The sequence below is a fragment of the Talpa europaea genome (genome assembly GCF_964194135.1).
Source record: "Talpa europaea genome assembly, chromosome: 11".
In the NCBI taxonomy this organism is placed as follows: Eukaryota; Metazoa; Chordata; class Mammalia; order Eulipotyphla; family Talpidae; genus Talpa; species Talpa europaea.
The window spans coordinates 21417967-21432262 of NC_140078.1; the positions used below are offsets into that span (position 1 = coordinate 21417967).

The window sequence follows — 14296 nt, forward strand, 5'->3', positions numbered from 1 at the left end:
GCCTGGAACTCACACAGGTCAGTTTCAAATCAGAATTCCTTTTAAGTTGGAAGAACCCTTGGAACCTGTTTGGTGCAAGGTCATCATTGTAAAACAGGGCACTGGTGAGGCTCAGAAAGGGGAAGGACTTGCTCATGGTCAGACTGGTAAAAGAGGGGCCAGAACCCAATTTTCTTGTGTCCTAGGCCATTGTATTTGCTGTGAAGTCACAGCTGCCTAAGAGCAAGACCAAATTGTGTGAAGAACAGGTATAGAATCACCTGTGTGTGCGCTGCCCTCTAGTGCTTTGAAAATTGGGGATGTGGCCATACTCTAATAAGCAGAGTGACCTACCCTCAACATTCCAGATTAGCAGAGGACCTCATTCAGTGAGGCTGCAGTGGTAGCTCCCTGGCTATGGGGGCCTTTAAGGCTAGTGCCACGGAAGAGCATACACAGAGGGCTTCTATGGTAACCTCTGGCACAACCAAGATCCTGAAGACCCTGGACTGGGCCATGGGGGCTGACCTAGTCATTAGTTATACACACCCCTTCCCTTGCCCCAAGGGAGACTTGACCCAAGTTGCTCTCATCAGTCTCTGTGTGGGCTGGGGCTTGGGTGAGGTGGCGTGCAGACACTTCTGAAAAGATCAGACTCCAGCAGAGAAAGGAAGGGTGAGACCTGGGAGCAGTACTCTGGAGCCTTGGGGTGCTGTAGCAGACTGGCTTGCAGTACGCCCCTCTTGCTGGCTGTAGCAGGAATTGCTAGAAGGTGGATCATACCAAAAGGTGGAATCTATTCCATGCCCACCAGTGTAGTCCACTGTTGGAAAAAGCCCATCCAGGAGCTAACCTGGGAACAATGGACCATATTTAATTGGCTTACAGGCCCCACTGGCATTTAGATGCCTATGAAGATTTGGAAGATGGGGAGGAGCGATGGCCAAAGGCTGGACTGATTTCTTGGGTGAATGACCTCACCTCTCTTAACCTCACTGCGTAGTCAGTTCATCTAAAGGGGAGTCAAAATTGCCACCCATAGGGCTGTTGGGAAGGTGGAGTGAAATAATGGCTATAAAAGCACATGATAAGCTGGAGAGTGCTAGGCAGTCCTGGCACCATTGCTAGTGGTAATGTGTATTCCTGATCATACATGGGCTATTGGGTGGGGGGGAGTCTGAGTTCCTAGAAGTGTCCCCATATATTGTTGGGCCTCACCTGAGCCAAAGTGAAATGGTGGGAACTTAAACCAAGAAAGGGATCCCTAGCTATAAAGAAGAGCTTCCATTTGCCAAACCTGGGTTTTGTTTCAAAGATAACTTTTTTCAAAGGGGCTGATTCCTAAACTTCAGGATTAAACTATAGCCTAAACCAGAGACCCCCAGGGAGGACTTGATGCCAGAGTCCAAGTGGCTCCAAACTTCTAGAATAAGAGCCACAGGCAATGAGGAAAGGCCCCACGGCACAGTCCTGTCTGGCAACTGACCACCATGGGCCTCCCTCCCTTGAATGGCTCTTAGAGGGCAGTTCCTTTCTGTATCATTCCATGGTCCCCACAGCATGGCTCTTTCATGATCTAATCCACAAACCCTAAGGATGTGGGATTTACAAAACTGGACTATTTACAGACTCTGTGTGTGTGTGTGTGTCTCTCCTGCTTTCTCTCGCTCCCTCTCTGTCTCCTTCCCTTCCTCCCTCCTTCTCTCTCCTCTGGCCCTGGGCCTCCCCTGCAGTCCCAGAGAACCCAGGACACCTCTCAGCAGGACTTGGCACCTGAGCCTGGGACGTCCACAGGCTTGGAAGTGTTCACTCAGAAAAGCCTCGCCGCGTCTCCTGAGGTTACTGTCATCACCTCCCTTCCCACCCAGAACTCCACTAATGATCTTGAAACAACCCTTTGTCTTGGGTGTGGAGGGTAGCCCATGTTATCTCCAGGCTGTGACCAGTGAGTTTCCGTTCCGGGGATCCATGAAGGGCCAGCCCCTCCCTGTCCATGGTACCTTACAATGATAAGACTGAGACCATTCTGGGAAGAGATTGGTCTGAATCACTTCTGGCTTCGAGGGGAGGCAGCAGTAGTCCCTCTTGTAAATCGGGCCCTGCTGAAGTAGGTGCTCTAGAGGATGCTCTGACCTCTAAGCTGGGAGTTGGGGGTCCTGGCACCTAAAAACCGTCTGCTGTGAGGTCTTAAGGTTTAGAAGCCTTACTAAGGTCTAGCAGTGTCTACTCTAGGGGATGATATCTGGATGGCATCCCACTTTCATCTCTTTTAAACTTTTCTTGGATCTTGGTTTGTCAAGCAAAAGTGGGCATCTTTCTCCAGGACTGTCCTTGTAGTTGTAAAAATGGTTAGGCAAATGAGGAGGGTGTGGCTTCTGGACTGGAAAGTACTCACAAGTCATCTGGGCCCAACTTCTCCCTGATGTCTGACCCTGCTGTTGACATAGTGTATGTGAGGACACATACCTATCTCAATTACCAGAGGAAAGTTTTGTAGTTGTTGAAAATGTGCTAGATCTAGAAGAGACACAAGTCAGTTACCTAAGGGACAAAGCATAAATCACAGTTCCAGCCTATAAATTTTTCCTCAATGTAACAATAATAATAAAATTCCCTGCGCTCTCTTGAGAGAAGATAGTCAGGAGTCAGCAGCATCCTAAGGGTAGGCAACTCGAGATACCCTGCAGCACAGAACTGTTCTAGAGCCAAGACAAGAGCCCATACTCAGGGGGAGGAAGCCCCTAACATGTGCCCTTCTTCAACACCCCTGAAAATTGCCATCCAGCCCTCTCCAAAGGTGCTCAAAGTTCTTAATGGCAGCCTGTTTTGCCTTCCATCATCTATTGGGGAAGTTTTCTTGTTGAATCTAAATCTGCCCTTCTAAGTCATCTACCTGTGTGCCTCACCTGTCTGTGCCCTGGAGCCAGAGATCTGCTCAGCATCCTTCCCAGGCCAGCCTTTCAGGGTGAACACTTTCCTCCACCTGAATACCCCTCCTTGCTTCATCAAGTTTCTCACAGGGCATTGTTTCTAAAGGGTTCCTCTTCTGGACCCCCTCCTCTGGGAGGCATCTATAAAAAGCAGGGCCCAAAACTTGGCCCAGAGGCTCCAGGTGGGACCTGAGCACCCCAGCATCAGAACTGCCTGGCTGAGGATATATCTTGCTGATCCTTCAATTGCTTCACTTCCGGGCCCAGCTTCAGCTTGTCTGTCTTGCTGCAGTGCCTCAAGTGGCTAGCAGGGGGCGCTCTAAGCTGGTCGCTGGGAAGAATGGCCGCAGAGCTACCCTGCGTGATTCCACCCTGTGAATCATGCCAGGAGCAGCTCTGCCTTGATGCCCGCGAAGTTTTTGTCATTTGTTCAGTCTTGTCTGCTCAGGAGCCTGTTTATCTCCTCCATACTTTTGCTTATTAGGAGCAGAGCGTCGTCTTCTCTCACTTCTCACTCTGATCTACGCAAGTCACTTCCCCTTTGGGAACCTTAGTTTCCCCTTCTGAAATAAGGTTAACATTACCTATTCCACAGGTTGCCATTGCAATGAAATGTAATAATTTAAACAAAGGGCTGACATTGTGTGGCACATAGTAACTAAACAAAAGTATGTTTCCCATTTTCCTGTGGAATCTTTCCCATCTGTGCCAGCTCCCACTCCACTCAGTCAAATTTCTAAGTTTCTAGTTTCTAGAAAATAGTTTCTAGTAGAGTTGGGGCAGGAATGTACTAGAAGTGGGGGTCCATAGGCCATATCTGGTCATCATTGCCAGGCTGATGATGTGAGTACAGGCTGAAACAGGAGCAACTAAAGGAGCCTGTTTCCCAAGTAGAAATGAAAAGAGACTTGGTTTGTGTAGACTCTCAAAGCTCTTCTCTCTGGAATGATTCAAGAGCTGTTGCCCTGAAGCCTTAATAACCTGAAATAAAATCTCAGAAACCTATGTCAGACTTTGTCTGAGAACTTCCATCTTCCTTTTAATCTCTCTTTCCTTTTGGCAAGATTCTCTTGATGAAGATGGATTCCCTCACAGTCATGGAGATTTTGCTAAAATGGAGTGAGGGAGTTGGGGAAAGAGAGCTTACTATGCTCCCTGGATTCTTCAGAATCCTTCAGATCTTAATGGGCCCAACAGACTCCTCACCAAGTCATGCCCTGAGACAGAGTCCAAGATCATAGCAATATTCCCCCTCTTGTCAGGAGCCATCTTCAGCACATCTTACTGTGGAGACTGGGTTCTAGACTTGCTCTTGCCACTAACTTAATTTCTGACCTTGTGCAAGGTGCTGATCTTGTCCAGCCCTCAGTTTCCATATTTGTACCATGAGGGGCTAGAGTCAGAGTGGTGATTTCCAAGGAGGCATGTTCCCCAGGGCACTAGAGCAGTCCAGGCTATTACATGTTGGACTTCCATGAAGATTTTGTGAAGAAAGTGTTCTGTGACCATAAGAAGATTAAAATTCCATTGGCCACCTTGCTTTGTTAACTCAAGAAGTCCATTATTCCCTCCTAAGAGGAAGTAGAGGGCTGAGACCCCTCTGGGGCTTTGTACTGATCACAATGCTTGGATCTTTAGATTTTTTTCCTTCCATGATGTGCTCTGATTAGTCCTTTTCATCTTTCTGTGAATATTGTTAGAATTCTCCAAGGATAGGCCTTGGTATCTTTAGGAATGAACCCCACAAAGCTCAATCTGTGGGATGACTGTCACTAATCTCTAGAGAATGCTATTTGGTATTTTTCTTTCTAATCTCTTTCCATCCTAGAAACTTTTACAGAAAGACCAGACTTTAGGCTGTGGCTTATGGAACTGGGTTCAGTACTTCCTTTCAACTTGACATTAGGTCACAGTTGGGACCCATATTCTGTAGGTAATGAGGAAAGTGAGCAAGGATCTCAGGCATCAAAAAATCAGGCATCCTGGTTCTGACTCTGCCATCAATTAATCATGATATTGGGTAAGTCACTGGCTTATTTTAGGCCTCAGTTTCCCCACTTGTACAATGAGGGGATTGCACTGGAAGATGTTTTAAGAGTTCTTTTGGCTCCACTCTTGAAAGATTCCATGTGGCATAGCTACTTGGTCTGACAGACAGTTATATTATTAACAGAGGAAGAGGAAGTGCAAGCCCATCCATGGATCTCCATTTCCCCACTTACCATAGTTAACAGAGAAGGGCATGAGCCCCCATCCCATGTAACCACATTGGGGTGGTGGTTGAGGGGAACTGGTAAATAATGCATTGGGTATCTCAATGGGAAGTGTAGCCTTGATGAAGCTGATGGGCATTTTCATGCCTTCTGCTCCCCATCCAGTCCTGGGAACATTTTGACCACTTGGTAGATCAGTCCCTGCTTGTGGAGGGAAAAGGTGACCTGTTCTATAGGTAGCTGATATTTCATGTTAACTCTTCTTGCTCCAATTGAAACACAGGGTTCAGAGCATTGGGTATTTATAGAAAGAGAGTACATTAGGCCAGAAGAACTCGGTCTGCTAAAAGTGGCCTCCACGCAGCAGGAAGAAAGTGAGGCAGGCCTGACAGATATCCTGGCTGATGGCAGACTCACCAAAGTGGACATCCTAGTGGACAAGTTCAAAGTTGAAGTGGCCACAGAAGAAATGGTCAGAGCCGGAAGAGCAAATGCCCAGCAACGAGGAAGAATGATTGCTAGTCCTGAAGACTTTGAGTCAATGTGGGAAGAAGACCCTTGGGTCAGAGGAGGTCCAGGGGAGGCTTCTCTAGATGCAGGCCACAAGCTGACAGAAAAGCTCCAAGAGGGCTCCCAGTTCAGGATAGGTACTGGACAGGCAACCATCAGGAAGCGCCAAATCTCAGGGGGTCAAATGGAGGAGACAGAGCGAAGGAAGGAGCTGGAGGAGTTCCAGACTTGGGGAAGACCTACTGCCTCAGGGACCAGGCCAGCAGAGTTAGATCTCCCCTCTTCAACCTCTGACAAGAGAGGACTCCAGTCATTTCTGCTGGACCCAGCCCAAGAGGAAGCCAGAGCCGACTCCAGTGATGAAACCGATACTTCCTTTGCAGAGAGGAGCTTCTATTTAAACCATGGAGAGAAAGATTCTGAAGGCCAAGTCCTGACTCTGCTGCTGCAGGAGAGAGAAGAGTACCTCGCTGCTGCCCCTGGAGATGAGGTCAGACTGGAACTCTCCAGGGAGCTAGCAGAGAGCTCTTGGCTGAATGCCTCAGACCCTCAGGGCTCTGCTGCAACTTCCAACAGAAGCAAGCATGAAGATGAAGCCTGTCCAGCTTCCTCAGAGAAAGGAGCAGGGCCCCCCAGGGACCAAGGAAGACTGGATGCTCAGGAGGCCTTTGTGGAAAGTCTTGGGGAGGGACTTTCTTCAGTGCAGACATTTGCTGAGGAATGCAAAGAAGCCCAGCATGGGGTGGAGGGAGAGAATTCTCTCCCAGCATCTGCTGGAACTGCAGGGGAAGAGGTCCCCTGGAGTGAGGATTTGATGGGAAAGGCTGAGAAGAGTCCCCCAGCAGAATGGAAAAACCACTCATTTTCTCATAGAGGAGGGAACACACATCCAGACCTGCAGACCTGCACCCTTCCATGGGCCATCTCTTCTAACGATGGCAGGAAGCCAACCAGACAGGACAGAGGCAACTTCCTGCCCCAGGAGAGGGGACCTGTTCGCATCCAAACAGGAGAGCCTGTGTTGGAGGACAGCAAGACTTCAGCATTTCTTCAGATGGAGTTCATCACCCCCCTCCCAACCTCCCCTGCTCCTTTTATGCTTCAGGTGGTTCCAGAGGATGCTTCTCCAAGCCCAGCCCCTTGTGGGTCAGGGGAGCCTTTACAGCTTGGGATGCCCTTCAGAGGAAAGTCCCCTGTGTTTCTCAAACATGCCCATCCTTCTAAAGAGCACTTGGAAGCCAAGGACCGATTAGGACCGGTTGTGACCCCAGATGGAGGTGGGCACAGGGCACCTCCCGTCACCAGCAGAAAGCCCAGACTTGTTCCTGAAGAAGTCGGGGGAGCTGGATTCCTGGGGTTGGTGTTCCCTTCTGGGAAAAAAAAGGAAATGACCTCTTTCCAGTCTGGGGGCCAACAGGGATCTCTGGAAGACATTAGCAAAACCTCAGTGGCCAACAAAATTCGCATCTTTGAGACACATGGAACTGAAACTCACCCAGCGATTCAGGGTGAAACCAGGGCCCTTCCAGATGAGTTGTCTTCTGAGGCCTCCCCAGGGCAGGTAGAGCAACAGCGGAATAAACTCTTAGACCTGGGCTTCGTCCAGCTCCAGCCCCCAGGAGACTTCACCAGCTCCCAAGTCACACAGTCCTCAGTGATATCACCGGCTACCAGACACTTCAGGGAGGGCATCTCTACTACCTCCCACCAGGAAGGATGCCTGGAACTCGACCTTGTGTCCCCTGATTCAGGCTGTGAAACTACACTGGAGGAAGCAACTGGGGGAATTGGCCACGTGAGCCCCTACCCCCCACCACTGACCCCAGTCTGGGGAGCTGACCGCATGCCGCGTAGCTCTTTAGAAGCATGTTTCAGTGGCCCCTCGTCATCATTGCACTCAGAGGCTGCTTGTCCATCCCTGTGAGTTCTTTTTCCTAAACGGGCCCAAGTGTAACCCAAGCGGAATGACGTATTCATCTGCTTGGCCTGTGTTAGTTTAGCCACAAAGACCCTCGGCTTCTGGTGTGACTGGTGCCCAGAGTATCACTCAGCCCCAGTGGAGAAGGTGGCACCATCACCAGCCAACTACACACTTGCTTTGCCTTGCTGCCACCACCTGCTGGGTTCCTACCTGTTTTGCTTGGCTTGTCCAGCCGTCTTCCTCCATCCTTTCCCTTCCCTGGTTCTCCTGCCTTGGGGAGGCTGAAAGAGGCTGTTCAAAGGTTTCTCTCCTCCTCTTCTGGTTCCCTCTCAGTCCCAGTGCCAAGTTTCCTTCTGCCTCCTTAAGACTAACTGTCTTCTCTGATCCAGAACAAATCCGGAGATGCGGTCAGGGGAGAGAAGCGCATCACCAGCTTAGGAGTGAACCCCCCTGGGAAAGGGGGGCGTCTGAAACTCGCCAGCCCATTGGGCCCTCAGGTCTCTGCAGCCCCCTGTGCTCCGATGACCCGGTCATCTTCACCTGGCAGGGTGCATCACTGCCTTTGAGTCCCACCCACCCTGGCAGTGCCTCTTGTGACAGCTCAACTCTGGCTTGTCTGGAATGTGTGTCCTCACACCTCTCAACCCTCCAGAAACTGGCTAGCAAGTGAATCTCTGTGCTTGTTGGATTTCTAGAACCTGAAGCCAAGTACTTTACAAATATTTGGTGGGTGTTATATTGGTCTTTAAAAAGAATGTCATGAACCAGCCAAAAATATATTTGTGGTGTTTAATCCCTGACAGGCCAGTTGAGAGGTATGTATGTCGGACAAGAGTTGCTGGTTCCCCTCCGGCATTTCCTTGGCCTGCTGTTGTCAATTACACTGATGGGACCAGAACCTTCACTCTGCGGCCTGCTGGCCCACTTGTGGAGCTCCGGGTAGAACCCGATGAGCACCCAGCTGCCAGGAATTACCCCATATTGTTCCTCCCTCTAGATGATGCCAACCCATCCATGGAGACTCAGTGGAATTGACAAACTGTTGGCTTCCTTTTTGTTCCTCAAAGCTCTTGGTTCCAGCCTCTCTGCCTCCCCCCACCGCCCACCCCGGGTTTCCCTGAATCTCTCCCTCTTACTTCTGTCTCTCCATGCCACCTGCACGGATGGGCCTGGGGTCCAGGCTCCCATCCCTGCCTTGTACCCAAAGCTGCTTCTGATACGCTCCCAGATCCAAACCTTGGATGGGGCCTCCTGTCCAGGATCAACTGGCGGGATGTTTGCTTTGTACCTGCTTTTGCCATCAGCGGGAGACTCTCAGAAAGGAGTGTCCCCACTCTTGAAAAGTTCTGGGTTTTTCAAAGCTTGTTATGATGTCCAGGAACCTTTCCTGGGGCTCTTTTTTGTTTTCTGACCTGCTCTTCCATTTGGGACATCAATGTGGCCTTGAGATTTTTTCTGTCATTCACCATCTTGATTTCTCTCTTTGTCTCTCTCCCCACCCCACACCCCCATTTCTTTGATTTTTATCTGGCCATAGAGAGCAGGGCTGAGGGAGGGCTCAGAAGACAAAGTCAAACCGCCACGTCCCAAGGCCCCAGAGAGCGATACTGGAGATGAAGACCAGGACCAGGAAAGGGATGCAGTGTTCCTGAAGGACAACCACCTGGCCATTGAGCGGAAGTGCTCCAGCATCACAGTCAGCTCCACGTCCAGCCTGGAGGCTGAGGTCGACTTCACAGTCATTGGTGACTACCACGGCAGCGCCTTTGAGGACTTCTCCCGCAGCCTGCCTGAGCTCGACCGGGACAAAAGCGACTCAGAAACAGAGGGCCTAGTGTTCTCCCGGGACCTCAACAAGGGGGTGCCCAGCCAGGATGATGATGCTGGGGGCATTGAGGACAGCCTGGATCGAGGGGCCTGCTCCACCCCGGATATGCCACAGTTTGAGGTACAGTGGCGCAGCTTCAAGACCTAGGCCCACTGGGCACTGCATGTTCCAAGGGCCCTGGGTCATCTGTGAGAAGATTGAGCCACCAGCCTGCAGCCCAGAGTCCCTCCACTTGAAGCTCTGTCTCATGTTGCATGGCCAACCCTCTACAGAACAGCATGGTTCTGTGCTTGCATGTTTGCCATCTCAGTTTACCCTTAACATGCTCTCCTTGGCATTTTAACACTGCGACCCCATCACTTGCCTGAAGTCAAGTGATGATGGGCAGTCTGGTTTACTAGACTCCTCTCTCCCCACCTGTGTTGCATGGCACCTGCAGAAAGCATGTGCTCGTGGACTCGCGGGGGCTCCTGCCACTAGCTCTGAATGAAAGTCATGTGGTTGTTCCTGATCCTTGTCTGGGCTCCTCTTCTCAGGGTCTGGGCTTCCTGGGGAAGGAACAGCAGTCTTAATCCACTCAGTCTTGGGGTCTTGGGGTGGTTGTGGAATCTTCTAGAGAAGAAGAAATGCTGTCACCTAGGGGGACCCAGGGATAGGCCATCTCTGGGCCTCTGCTCTGTGCCCTTCCTCTACAGAGGCTCTTTCTGTAGCATGTGTTTGTCACATTCCTCCTTGGCTCCCTCACCTCTTGCAGCCTCACTACATCCTTCTTTCCCCCATGTTCCAGGCATTGAAATATAAGCTCATCCACTCTGGATCCACTACCCGTACCCTCTGGGTAGAAGGTTTCTCCCTTTCTCTGCCCTGGAAACTCCTTTCTCTGCCATGTCCCAGGAAAGTGTGCAGGTATCTCTTCCTAACCACCCAGGGCAGAGGAGTTGCCTCCTCCACAGCCCCCTTGCTCTGATTTGCTTCTGCTCCTGGCGTTATCCCAAGTAGTCAGGTAGGTGACTGACAATCTGCTCTTCCCACCAAGTGGCAGCCCCTTTATGCCTGCCTACACCAGGCGGTAGTATATGATTAATTGAAAGAATGGCTTGATCTCAGGGTCACAAACATCTATAAGATTTCGCCCTCAAAACCTTCCCAGCCAGATGACGAGCTAGCTTTCACTCATCCATTCAGCTCACAGATGGCAACACCTGCTGTGTATAGAGCCATGAATGAGGCCCAGTGGAGGACTCAAAAGAACCCAATATTTAACTTGAAATTTCCAGAGTAGAGATTGTAAACTGGTGACCCCAATCCAGATCTCCTAGCAGTTGTATTTGACCTTTATCTAAAAATCAGGACAGGGGGCCTCCCCGGTGGCGCAGCGGTTGAGTGCTGGGTTGCGAGGCTGCCCGCAGCCTCTGCGGCGCCGGTTCGATCCCCGGCTGCTCCCTGGCCACCGGCAGAGGGTCCCACATGGCGCGCGGACCTCTCCTGCCACCCGCTGCTCCCCTCGGCAGTGTACTTCGGTCCTTCTGCCTGCTCTGCTCCCCGCTCTGGCTCTGGTGGATTCTCTCACCCTCCCGCGCTTCTGACTGTGCCCAGTGCTTGTATAAATGAATGAATGAATGAATAAATAAATAAATAAATCTTTAAAAAATAAAAATAAAAAAAATAAAAATCAGGACAGGGCCTCCCTGGTGGCACAGGCAGTTGAACACCACACTGTGAAGCTGTCTGCAGCCTCTACAGTGTCAGTTCGATCCCGGCCAGCCAGCAAGAGTCCCACATGGTGTGGTGGACCTCTCCTGTCTTGCCTGCTGCTCCCCTCAGCAGTGTATTTCGGTCGGTCTGCCTGTTCTGTTCCCTGCTCTATCTCTGGTGAATCTTCTCATCCTCCCGCGCATCTGGCCTGTGCCCTGGTTCTTACAAAAATAAAATAAAATAAATCAAATCAGGGCATTGAATATAAAATCCAGAGATTTTTTTCCCTATCATTAAAAAAATCAGATGACCTCGTCTCACAGAGGCCATGGCTACTGTTAGCCAAACCTGACTGGCACCCCATGTCCTCTCCATTTTACCCCAGTGCTCAATAAGTCCACTTCACTTGTTTACATCTCCCACCCGGCCTCCAGGTATGTCTCCTGCTCAAAAGAGCAATTCCTATGGAGCAGCTGAGAAGGTGTGGCATAGACATCAGTTCATTCAGGATTCAGTTACATGATGTTCATCGGGCAAATCTTTGTGTGGGACTCGGCACAGAGTGCACTGATTGAATACAATAGCCTCAAAAACAGCATATAGTCACCCCAAGGTTGTGTGGTTGCAGGGTCATTGGCAGGCCTGTCTGGGCCCCAGTATGGTTCTGGCTGTCCTCTGGGATTTTGTCCATGGCATCTCTTCATGCTTCTTTGGCCCTGACCTACATACCCCTCTGGAGATTTGGCCAGCTGTAGGGGTGGGAGATAACCTGCTGACCCTACTCCATTTGCCTGTGAGCAGGAGTCTGCTGGGGTTGGAGTTACGGAGTGTCCTTCCTCATCTCCTACAGCCCGTGAAGACAGAAACCATGACTGTCAGCAGCCTGGCCATCAGGAAGAAGATTGAGCCAGAAGCTGTACTGCAGACCAGAATCGCTGCTGTGGACACAGCCCAGGTAACCTGTGTCTTCTTGTGCATCCTGAGCACAGGTATTGGGCTTCTAGGGTGCGGGGCGCCAACTGGCCAAGTCTGTCACCCCACCCTTGCCACCTTGGTTCCTTTGGAGCCCCCCTCCACCTTTTAACCTTGTTGTTCTGAGTTTTATTTTCCTTCCAGAGCTCTGGAGGTAGGCAGTAGAATGGGCTTCTGTCCTGGGCATACCTCTTAAAGCCTCAGCTTCCGCATCTGTAAAATGGAGTTGATCCTGTGTCCCCACTCCTGGGAGAGTTGTAAGGCTAGTGGCTAGTAGATTAGGAACATGGCTTTCAGATAGTTTGACCTTGGAGAGGTTTCTTGAAGTATCCCAGGGACTGCTCAGGGGGAGATCCCAATTCAGCTTTCATAAGAATTGTTCACATTGACTCATTTTTTTAATTCATGGAGGCTCCACATCAGATTGACAAAATAAGTAAAAACATCTACCAAATAAATTGCAAGACCAGAAATCACGTGTCTTAGCAAGATGAAACATACTTAGTTTACCTTGGAGAAAGCAGTCTTGAATAGACACAGGCACGCCACTTACAGTTCATTTCTTAAGTTCCTTTGGCGGGTTTTAAAACTATGAAAATTGAGATTGTGGGCCTGAGAGACACCTTCTTGGTTCTTGCAGCACTGGAGGCCAGTCTCTGTCTCAAGAACTAAAGTGACACTTAGATCAACACAGTGTGGGCAACTCTATCATTTCCAGAATGTTTCTCTCTCACTTTTATAGGGGTTTATGAGGCTTTAGTTGTGACAAGCTGTGTGTCCTCAGGCAATCTGCTTCCCCTCCCTGCCTGTTTTGTTTGAAGTGTAAAGAAAAGTGTAAAGAGGGCCTCCCCGGTGTCACAGCGCTTAAGCACTGGGTTGCGAAGCTGCCCGCAGCCTCTGCAGCGCCGGTTCGATCCCCGGCTGCCAGCGAGGGTCCCACATGGCGCGCAGACCTCTCCTGCCTCGCCTGCTGCTCACCTTAGCAGTGTACTTCGGTCCCTCTGCCTGTTCTGCTCCCCTCTCTGGCTCTGGTGAATTCTCTCACCCTCCTGTGCTTCTGACTGTACCCAGCGCTTGTATAAATAAATAAATAAATCTTTAAAAAAAAAAAAGAATTTATTAAAAAATTAAAAAAAAAAAGTTTAAAGAAAACCCTAAAAATGGCCCCAAGCCCCACAGTCCAGCAATCCTTATTGACATCAAAACAAAACCACAAATTTTTCACCATTATGAAATTCAAACAGAACAAAATCGAAATTTTTCTGAGATTCCCCTCAGAAACAAATGAATGCATACACTAACATATACATTTACATCTCTAGATATTTATCAGTTTTACACAAGAAGTCATTCCGTTTCATACCTTACCTTTTTTCATAAAAAGTATCTTCAAGATCAGTCTTTGTTGACAAGTGTGGGCATCCCCTCTTACTCATCTTAGTCCCACTTAATAGTGGATCCTAATGTATTTTAATGTATTTTGCAGTGCTGTTTAGTCTTGCAGTTAATGAGGAGTGCTGCAGTGAGCTCCCTTTTTTAATTTTCCTGGCAAATTTTATATCCAAAGAATGAATTTTTAGCAATGGGATTGCTAAGTCAAAGGATACAGGCATTGAAATCTGGATGGAATTTGTCGAATTTTCCGCCTTTCTATATTTCTTCCTTTGTCAAATGAAATGATTGAAATAACTGGAAGATCCACAAGGCATCTCTACAGTTCCATCTGTGTGGACATCACCACCACCCCGAGTGCTTTTGTTCACTCATACATCCTGTCACTTTGTAACTGGGGATGCCGTGAGCTCAGGTGACAGATGCTGAAGGTGTTTTTGGTTCTTTTTCCCTCTCTCTTTGTCTCTGTGTCTCTGTCTCTGTCTCTCTCTCTCTCTCTCTGTTTCTCACATGGCTCCTCCTCTGGCCATCAGGTTGATGGGGCTGCCCCCGGGGGCAAGGAGTTCTTAACAACGACTCCCTCCATCACCACGGAGACCATATCAACCACCATGGTAAGTAGAACCCAGGAGGCTTCCCTCTCTGCCCATCACCCTTACCCCAGAAATCGGCCAATAAGAAGCTAATGCTGCCAGCTGCCTCAGGAGTCCTCATTCACCCTTCATACATCAGGCATGGGACACATACACAAGTCAAACTTTTATTGTCTGGTACAGTGGTTGCCACAGGACATCCAGTCACACCTTGGTTTTTCAAACCAATTAACATGGAAGGCAGAACCCTGAATCTCAGTTAT

General features: G+C 49.6%; 1 protein-coding gene across 1 annotated transcript in view; it reads left to right on the plus strand.

The window, feature by feature from the left end:
- The window catches only part of EPB41L1 (erythrocyte membrane protein band 4.1 like 1), a gene marked incomplete at both ends in the record, with an annotated part of 49787 nt that overhangs the window by 20920 nt on the left and 14571 nt on the right, over nucleotides 1-14296 (plus strand). The window contains 5 exons of the mRNA XM_084246667.1: nucleotides 5406-6122; nucleotides 7050-7427; nucleotides 9091-9501; nucleotides 11927-12031; nucleotides 13974-14054. Of these exons, the coding sequence (XP_084102793.1) occupies nucleotides 5406-6122; nucleotides 7050-7427; nucleotides 9091-9501; nucleotides 11927-12031; nucleotides 13974-14054 (1692 nt within the window). The remainder of the gene's footprint in view (nucleotides 1-5405; nucleotides 6123-7049; nucleotides 7428-9090; nucleotides 9502-11926; nucleotides 12032-13973; nucleotides 14055-14296) is intronic.